At 36.7% G+C, this 9,775-nt stretch overlaps 1 protein-coding gene across 1 annotated transcript in view; it reads left to right on the forward strand.

Annotated features, from left to right (window-relative positions):
* Positions 1-9,775, forward strand: part of RICTOR (RPTOR independent companion of MTOR complex 2) — a 56,484-nt gene extending 46,709 nt beyond the window's left edge. Inside the window, exons 33-40 of the mRNA XM_070743420.1 lie at positions 715-895; positions 1,135-1,219; positions 2,492-2,725; positions 3,178-3,336; positions 5,008-5,131; positions 5,939-6,077; positions 6,181-8,719; positions 8,857-9,775. Of these exons, the coding sequence (XP_070599521.1) occupies positions 715-895; positions 1,135-1,219; positions 2,492-2,725; positions 3,178-3,336; positions 5,008-5,131; positions 5,939-6,077; positions 6,181-6,255 (997 nt within the window). The 3' untranslated portion in view covers positions 6,256-8,719; positions 8,857-9,775. The remainder of the gene's footprint in view (positions 1-714; positions 896-1,134; positions 1,220-2,491; positions 2,726-3,177; positions 3,337-5,007; positions 5,132-5,938; positions 6,078-6,180; positions 8,720-8,856) is intronic.

The raw sequence follows: 9,775 nt of genomic DNA on the forward strand, positions 1-9,775 counted from the left end.
TCAGTGAATTAATAATTTTATATAACTTTACATTTAGCTATTCTCTGACCATCCGAGGACCCAGATGGTTGGGGACAATATGCTAATTCTGTATAACCACTTAGAGCGGGCTGTAAAGTACTGTGAAGTGGTATATAAGTTCAAGTGCTATTTCTATTGCTATCTTGTTTTTTTGTTAGTAACCTATGATTCTCAATAAATGAAGAGAGAGAGAGAGTTAGAGAAAGAGAATCACATACAAAGGAGTGTGGCTTGGTTTGTGCTGCTATTATAGCCACACACACACCCCTAGTTTTCATACCCCTAACAGTTCCAGCTTCTAATAGACAGCATGATACTATTCAGATTCAGGAAGCATCACAAATTCTATTTTATTTAATCAAGACTAGATAAATATTAAGCAACATATTGATTTTTAACTTTTGGGGTGATCCTTCAAGTCTTGATGACAGCATTGACTAGTCCCTGTAATTATCTTGGCAAGATTTTTAGAAGTCACTTGCCATTTTCTTCTTCTAGGGCTGGGAGAGAATGACAAGGTCACCCATCTGGTTTTATACCTAAGGCAGGATTAAAACTCATGGTCTTTTGGTTCTAGCCAGGTGCCTTTACCACTACACCAAACTGGTGCTTGAACTAAAATTAGCCATGGTATATTAAAATATGATACTCATAATAAAACCAGCGCTGTTATTCTCAATATGCTCCTTACAGGTTCATGAGAGCTTTGAGCTATGCATCATCCTTAGATAAAGAAGATTTATTAAGCCCTATAAATCAAAATACACTGCAACGTTCTTCTTCTGTTCGTTCTATGGTGTCTAATGCTACCTATGGTAGCTCAGATGATTACATTGGACTTGCTCTCCCGGTTGACATCAATGAAATATTTCAGGTATGTGGACAATACTTTTAACTTAAGTGAGGGAATTAGTGAGACTGAATATTGTATTGTTATTCTGCATCAAACACTTAATTCCCTAGCAATATATAGAGAACATACTGCAATTTATTACACTTACTGGAATATTGTTGAATGTTAAATACTTCACATTGGAGCTACTCAGTGTTTCCAGAAATAATGACTATTTTTAAAACTTGATCTGCATAATTTTTTGCCTTAAAATATTTCAGGTAAAAGAAACCCCATATTTCCAGAAGAAAACTTTGCTTTCGTATGATGATCGGGGCAGTCGAGTCTTTGCCCAGGATGCTTCAGGTATGCTTTCTATTCTCTTTTAACTTACAGGGTCGCCTGCCACTTTCCCTAAACTCTGCATCTCCTTCTTTAGGGGAAAAAAAGTCTTTATTCCCAACTGCTGATTTCTAAGCCCTGTGATCTGAAATATGACAGTCATATTTCATAGCACAGATTCCAGGACTTTCATTTCTGAGAGTATATTCAAAGCAGTGTGGCCAGAGGTGGGTTCCTCGCAGTTTGAAATGGTGGTGGCAACCCGCTGGTGATGTCACAATGACATCACGGAACCGGTTCAGTTGGTGCCGGTCCATGGATATTACCTTTTTTGGGGTGGGGGGGGGGGGAGTTAATTTTTGTGTAAAAAAAATTCTGGGTATTGTTTTCTTCTGCACATGTGTAGAAGCCAAGTTTCTGGCACTGCACATGCATCACTATCTTATTTCCGGCTTTTAAAAAATCTGTATTGGGCATGTGGGTACATGCGGCGTGGGAGGAAGTGAACCGACAGCGAGGTAAATTAGAACCCACCCCTGATTGTGGCTTATATTGTGCCCTACATTCAGAGGGAATTACCTTCATACAGCCAAAAAATGAGATATAGGGAGGCAATCCATGGTAGGACATTACTTCACAGCATCTTAATTTTGCATTTCTCATAAAGTCAGTTTTATGTTATACTATCACAGGTCTGGGCATTTTATGGCCCACAGGTCACATCTGGACCTCAGATGATCACAATCTGGCCCATGGTTGCAGTTGGATGTCAGCAGTGGTGCAGAATTGGTAGTGTGCATCAGGCCACGGTGGAAGAGAGGCCCACCAAACAGTCCACTTCTCATGTGGCCTCTTGAGCAAATAAATTGTCCACCCCATAATAATATGCTCCATAAAGGACTGGATCACCCCAAATGTTCTCTGGAATCACTTGATAAATGAAGCATTGACAACATTTTTATAGTGTTGGGCAAGACACAGGGAAACAGACATTTATTACAGTGTGCTAACTTTATGTCTGCGGAGAGGGGCGGCATACAAATCTAAATAATAATAATAATAATAATAATAATAATAATAATAATAATAATAATAATGTGGCTATAGCAGAGTTCTCTTAAAAATTGAAATATGTGGGGTTATTATTTTATGTGCCTTAAATGAAACATAGGAATTTATTTATCTATTTTTTAACTATATTTGCCGCCCATCTCATTTTGAAGCAACTCTGGGCAATTATTGCTATTGTATTGTTTCATTATTTTCTATTTTCTGTTGCTTAACCAAATTTTCCAGATTTGTCCTGTGAGTCTACTGAGCTTGTAAAGAGTCCGTTCCAGATGCTTCGTCAGCAGATAAGTCTTACGGAGATCATGAACACAAGCCGTTCAGATGCCTCCCAGTTCCTAGAAAACATGGAAGACACTGGACTCCAAGAACACACTGAAGATAATTGTCTCTATTGTGTTTGTACACACATCCTCGATTGCCAGCATAATAACAAACTGAACTCTGCATTTAGTCACCCAGGTTAGTGCTGCCAGCTCTGCATCAGGCAGACAACTTGAATCTGATCTGCAATAATTAGAAGACTGGAAGCCTTGTCGAGTCTGCTTCTATTTTCTGATGCTGCTTCAGACAGAATTCCCAAATTTATTTCATAATCTTGAAAGCTAGAAACCTTCATTGAATGTTTAACTTCTCAGGGTGGCAAATCCTGTGGAAATTAACCTTTCCCATTGTTATTGTTGTTTTGAGAACCAACAATAGTGCCTGCCTCATAAATTCATCATCACAATACTTTTCCTTTATTACTGCATTGTTATCAAAATAGTAAAGTTCATGTTTGGTTGAATTGTTCCTAAGTTATTCAGTTCTGTATCATGCTGTTTTTTCTTTCTTTCTTTGTAAATTATGTATATCATGCTGGATTTTTTTTTCTATGTAAACTATTCCATCTATCTTATATCAAACTTTATCAGAATTTTCAGACATTCCTTATTCAGACTGGTGTGGAAAGGCTATGCATAATCATTTGGATGTGGTTTCACATTCCTCGAAGTTTTCTGGAATTTCAGGATGTAGTGATGCTGTATCCCATGGATCAGCTAGTAGTTCCAAGAGTACTGATCTCATCATAGGTGAGTCATTTTTCATAAAGGCTGCTTCTGATGCTTCTTGTTGCTTGGCTGCTGGAGGCTTTCATCAGAAATCCCAGCTTTGCACCCTGCTTCTTAACACTGGAATAACCAAGATGATTATTGATTATCCAGTCATTACTAACTTTCCTACTTTTTGCACAATTTTTGTTTATCTTTTCCCAATATTTATTTATTGATTTATTAAAAGTATGTGTCACCCATCTTCTTGGAGATGACCCTAGGCAGCTTACAAATATTAAAACTTGTATACATTAAAATAATAAAATAATAAATAACAGTTCAAAGCATTATATAACTCAGAATGTTATAATACCTGGCAAAGATGATACAATTGGATGGAAAATAAACTAAAAACAGTGATACAATGTGAAAGTACAAAAATAAGAATTACGCAAAAATGAACAGTATATGTAAATAATGTAAATATAAATAATGACAGCAATTTATAGTATAAGACAGTGATTTTCAACCTTTTTTGAGCCATGGCACATTTTTTACATTTACAAAACCCTGGGGCACATGGGGGGGGGGGGGGGCGCTAAAAAAAGTTTGGACAAAATCTTTTTCTCTCTTCCTCCCTTTCGCTCTATTTCTCTCTCCCTCCCTCTCTCCCTCTTTCTCTCCCTTCTTTTTTCTCTCTCCATCCCTCTTTCTTTCTCTCTTCCTTCCTCTCTTTTTTGCTCTCTTTCTCCCTCCCTCCCTCCATGTTTTTCTCTCCCACCTTCCCTCTCTTTCTCTCTCTCTTTCTTTCTTTCTCTCTCTTGCTCTCTCTCTTGCTTGCTTTCTCTCTCTTGTTTTCTTTTTCTCTCTCTCTCTTTCTTTCTCTCTCTTTCTTTCATTCTTCCTCTCTCCCTTGCTTTTTTTCTCTCTCTCTCTTGCTTTCTCTCTTTCTTTCTCTCTCGTTTTCTTTCTCTCTCTGAGCTTCGCGGCACACCTGACCATGTCTCACGACACACTAGTGTGCCGCGGCACACTGGTTGAAAAACACTGGTATAAGAGATCGGTTATGATCTGTGCAAAATTATTGCAATGTTTCTTTTAAAAATTAAAAAATTGAATAAATAAAATTTAAAATAAAAAAGCACTGGGACTGGGAAAAAAAACCCAGACGTAATAAATATCATTAAAAGATGGGTGAGGAGGGGACCGTGAAGCACATGAGAAAGGTGGAGTTTTTTCCTAATCCCGTAGTGACCTCCAAAAGAGTTCAGGGGTGAAATTCAGCTGGCCCCATCCGGCTCGCATGATACAATAGGGTCAAACTGCACAAAGCCCCGCCCACCCAGGCAGACATCATGACATCCCTTTTTTGTGATGATTTCAGTATCTGCGCATGCACAGCTCATATACATTTGTGAGCCGATAGGGAAGGTAAGTGAATTTCACCCTGGAATAGTTCATTCCCGTTTGGGAAGAGCTATATATGTTTTGGGCTTTTGATTGGGATTTAGATCATTCTACTTGTTTTTCCACAATCCCTTTATGTGTAAGTAATGCCCAGTTGAACCAGAAAAAATAACATTCATACTTGACAATTACTTTTATGCCCATTGGCCTGCATCTTTAAAATATGTAGAACAGACTGTCAATGTTATCCAGTGATATTTCAGCCAGTACAAATAACATACAGTTAAATTTCTTTTTCTGAAGGCATGAAATCAATCCCAGATGATACTCCAGTATGCCGCATACTACTGAGAAAGGAGGTTTTGCGATTAGTAATCAACTTGAGTAGCTCAGTAGGAACGAAAGGTCATGAAACGGGGCTCTTGACGTAAGTAAAACTTCTCCCATTATTTTTAGCTTTTACAAGTAATATTACTTTTATCTTTCAATAGGGAATGGGATTGTTCTCATATTGCACACAAATCAGTTCAAGTTCTTTATATAAATGTACATATTCTGGCACTCCTTATGTTGCATCTCAAACGAGAACTCACAATAATATGTTAGAAATAATACAGTTGAAAGGACTAAGTTGATTGTTGAGGATTAGTTGCCTCAAGCACCAGGTTTTGATCATATGACTCTGGAGGGGGGAAAGAGTTGCAACAGTTGGAAGTATTTTACAGATCACTCTACATCGTTTCTGAGGCTGCCATTAATAGGAACCATCAATATGTTGAGTCATATGTCAAGAGCACCCTATACAGGGAATCCTTGACCTACAGCAGCTCACTTAGTGATTCAAGTGACAACGTCCCCAAATTCAGCATCCCCAAATTCAGACACTTAGCAGCTGACCCATATTTATGATGGTTGCAATTGTCCCAGAGTCATGTGATCACCTTTTGCAAACTTCTGGCAAGCAAAATCAATGAGGAAGCCAACTGTGTTACTCACTTAATAACTGCAGTGATTTACTTAACAATTGTGGCAGAATGGTCATAAAACAGACAGACCTCTCTTAATAAATGTCTCATTTAGCAACAGAAATTTGGAGCACAGTTGTGTTCACAAGTCGAAGACTACTTGTATTTAGATTAGGTTCCTTAAGTTTAGTATGCCTAAATATCAGATCCATGTCTCAAGTTTGATGAAACATTTTAAAAATGTGTTCCCTTTGTTCTTTATGTTCCAGAATTAAAGAGAAGTTCCCCCAAGCATTTGATGATATATGCCTTTACTCTGAAGTATCCTACTTGCTAGCTCACTGCACTTTTCGATTGCCATCTAGACGGTTCATTCAAGAACTCTTTCAAGATGTACAATTTTTGCAGGTGAGTAGAATTAAAATCTAATGAATGCTGGGAAAAAGGGGGCACTGAGTTGGTGCCCTGTATAGGTTTCCTTGAAAAAACTGCACATGCTGTTTTCTTCTAGATGCACGAAGAAGCGGAAGCTATTTTAGTTTCACTGTCAAATCAACAAACAGATAACCCATCAACTGAATCCTGACCTCTTGTTTTCCATGATGTGATAAATGTGAAGTTACTAGTCACATTCAATAACACCTAACTGACTGGGCAACAGAGAAGTGCCATCTTCCGAATTGTTCCAGGAATTCTGGTACATGAAATTGGATGCTCAGTTGTAGAATTTTTCTTCGAGGAACTTGCTTCCAAAGCCACCTGAGCCCTGAGGGGAATTGTTAAAACAACGAAGGTAACAAGATATGCAAGGAGAATGAAGCACCAGACACTTATGCAGGTTTTCATTTCACTTATTTTTAAATACAATGTCACAAAAATATAGGACAAATTACACGGGACCTGGTTTACATGACTTCCGTTTTGGACAGAGTTGATGTCTTGCTTGTTTACCCTGGATTTGAGAGACATGGTATCTTAAGCTGTATCCCATTGTCATCGATGGAGCATGCTACAAACATGATATCAGGGGATTAATTAGGGGATTTCTTTGATATATTTCTTAATTTTTGTGAACACTACTTCGACAATTTCTGCTCTCGGAGAATCTTCAGTAGGTTTGGGAGTAACCTTAACTTATTTTATTGTTATAATATTAGCAGTCTGTCCAGTTTTGTTGCAGTTTCGTGTAATTATGTTAAACTGAACCAATTAATGAATTTCACTACAGTTTTGAGTTTAGGAAAAAACAAACAAACCACCATTCCCCTGGAATTAGATTTACCTCCATGTAATGCATGCATTGTAATGAGGTGTTCTACATTAATGTTCATCCAGTAATTGATTGATTGTCTAAATGTAGATCTTCAAAAACAATAATTTATGTCAGGTAAATCAAGTAAAATTAATAGTTATTGCTGCTTTTTATCAAGAAAAATGCAAAATAATAATTTCACATTCCATTGCTTTAAATTTGCTCCTAATCATTTGCTTCAATCCTAAAGAAAAAAGATTAATGGCACGATAATATCAATGATTGTAGTGAAAAGCCTTAAATGTGCAGTGTTGAAGTGCTTACATTGCTATAATTCAGAGGTCTTTTCGATAAAATTAGCACAAATTATGTAGTAGTGATGGTATGTAGTTCCATTCTCTCCAATATCAAATTTATGCAAGTATGAGATTGAAACAATTGAATTTATTTCCAAATTGAAAAGTCTCTTCTAGAATCAAATGACATTTACCTGGAAACGTGTACATACAAATTTGTATAATTGTTTTGTTTACAAAACCTGTAGGGTTATTTGGTCGTTTCTTGTGTACGGAAATAATTCAGGTAAACTGTACTGGGAATATGTCCATCAAAGCTTATCTCTCCTTAAAAGTATGCAAAGGCATATACATGTGGATTTGTTATGAAAGCTAGCAATGTCTAGGTTCAGTACATTGTCATATCAAAATATGATTTTGTTCTCCAGTTCTAGAAAACAAACACCATCATTAGTCATACCATTGGCTAAGAAAGATGAAGCAAGAGTTTATCTGTAAATTGAATCTTCAGGACTAGTAATCATAAGTAAGATCTCATAGTTGAAGAAACAGGATTGATGGTTCAATCCTGAATTATTTGTTAGGGGGAAACATTTTTTTCCCCTCTCACACCCTGAAATGGCCAGGTAGGACATCTGGAGTTTAAGGCATCAGATCGCTTAAAAAAAAATATCCTCACAAGAATTAGGCACCAATTCCCAAATCCTTAGAATAAATCTGAAATTCTGTTCCTGCCATTTTGTCTGGAGCTTTAGTAAGTGACCCACAAATTTAAGTACTACTGGCTGGGATACTTTCCAGGATGATATTTTTCTAAAGAAACAGAAAACTTAATGAACAAGAGAGCCAGTTCACTCTGGTCCATATTTATAATTCCCCAAAAGAAAGTTACCTTTAAGATACCTGACCTAATTTGTATTCTAACTTCTAATTTATCTCAAGAACAGGTTATTCAACAGATCAGAAACCACAAACCAGGTAAAGACATTCTACATAAGAATATGGGACACAGTTATTTTGGATGAAGCATTTTCTTCCTCTTCCTAAGACCTTTTAAAGAAATGCATGTCTTCTACCTCCAAGCAGAAGTTTACATTATCTCATTATACTGCTTAGAACAGTCTAGGTGGGAGATACATCAGAATAATATTTGAGTCAGTCTAATCCTCTTTAAGGTATAGAGGTATATTACCTTGATACATAGACAATGCAGTGTGGATAACCCAGAGAACTGTTATAAGGAGTTTTACCAGTCACAGCCAGAGCTGAAGGATCTTTAGGGGAGTTCATAATGTTTTGCTGTTACATTTCTAGATATGAAATTTGAGTGTCTATTGAGAATATTATTATTATTTCTCTACTTTAGTGACCACTTAGAAACTGAACAACTGAGGAAAGGAGCAATTGGAGAGGTTTCAAATAGTTAATCTCAGGTTTGAAATATCTCTTTAAATACAGTATTTTAAGATAGTTAGGGGTTTCTTTTTTCCCTGTTCTTTCAGGTTTTTAGTTTAGAGCAGTGTTTCCCAACCTTGGCAACTTGAAGATAACTGGACTTCAACTCCCAGAATTCCCCAGCCAGCATTCGCTGGCTGGGGAATTCTGGGAGTTGAAGTCCAGTTATCTTCAAGTTGCCAAGGTTGGGAAACACTGGTTTAGAGACTACAGGAGGGAATGGGGTGCTCTCTGTTTCCTGTTGGTGTAGTAGTTGTTTCTGAACCATTGATAAAGTTTATGTTGGGAATAGAAGCAGATATAATCCAGAGAGAAGCGTGTACCACTGAGAGTATAGATTTCACCATCTTCTCGTCTCATGACTGGCAAAACTGCATAACCATAATTTAATGTAACAACTGGGGAGCCATGAAGTTACAGTAGTTCACTGATTTCTATGAGAATCTCCTGAGCAAAAAATAGGAGGCGGAGAGAAGTGGGTCAGGAAAAAAATAAAGGAAGGGCTTCAGCTTGTCATGCAGGATTCATTAATAATTTTCCATCAATATACAGAGATGCTTTGCTCATAGATGAAACTCCTACAATAACATTCTTGTGCAGAACCAAAATGGCAGCCACAGTATAGACCAAATGGTGGTATAAATTCCAAAGGATTCGTACAATACTTCCAGTAAAAAAAAAAGTAAATAGTCGATTGTACATAGTAGTTATGAATGCTACCTCAGTAATGATAGAGTATTAAGATCTATAGATCGATAACTCTTAAGTGATATTAATTCATTTGTTCTTTACATTTTTTTAATTTCAAGGCAAAAGTAGATGAAAAAGTTATCTTTAAAACAAAGATAGTTCAGCTTTCAATTATAGTTGTTACTGAAAAAACAGTTTACTTACAGTGGAAAATGAAAAAGTAAATTCAGCTAAATGTACTAATGTATCCACTTAAATGATAATACATAGGTATAACTTTTTGATATTATAAAAAAATAGAGTTTGGCTTCTGTTCAGAATACTGCCCAAGATCAATTGACCTTAGCATTGCCAAAAGTTGTAAAATAACATTACGTTGATTTGGGGTTTTGCATTAAAATACAAATCAATGA

Source organism: Erythrolamprus reginae, chromosome 2 (assembly GCF_031021105.1).
Source record: "Erythrolamprus reginae isolate rEryReg1 chromosome 2, rEryReg1.hap1, whole genome shotgun sequence".
Lineage (NCBI taxonomy): Eukaryota > Metazoa > Chordata > Lepidosauria > Squamata > Dipsadidae > Erythrolamprus > Erythrolamprus reginae.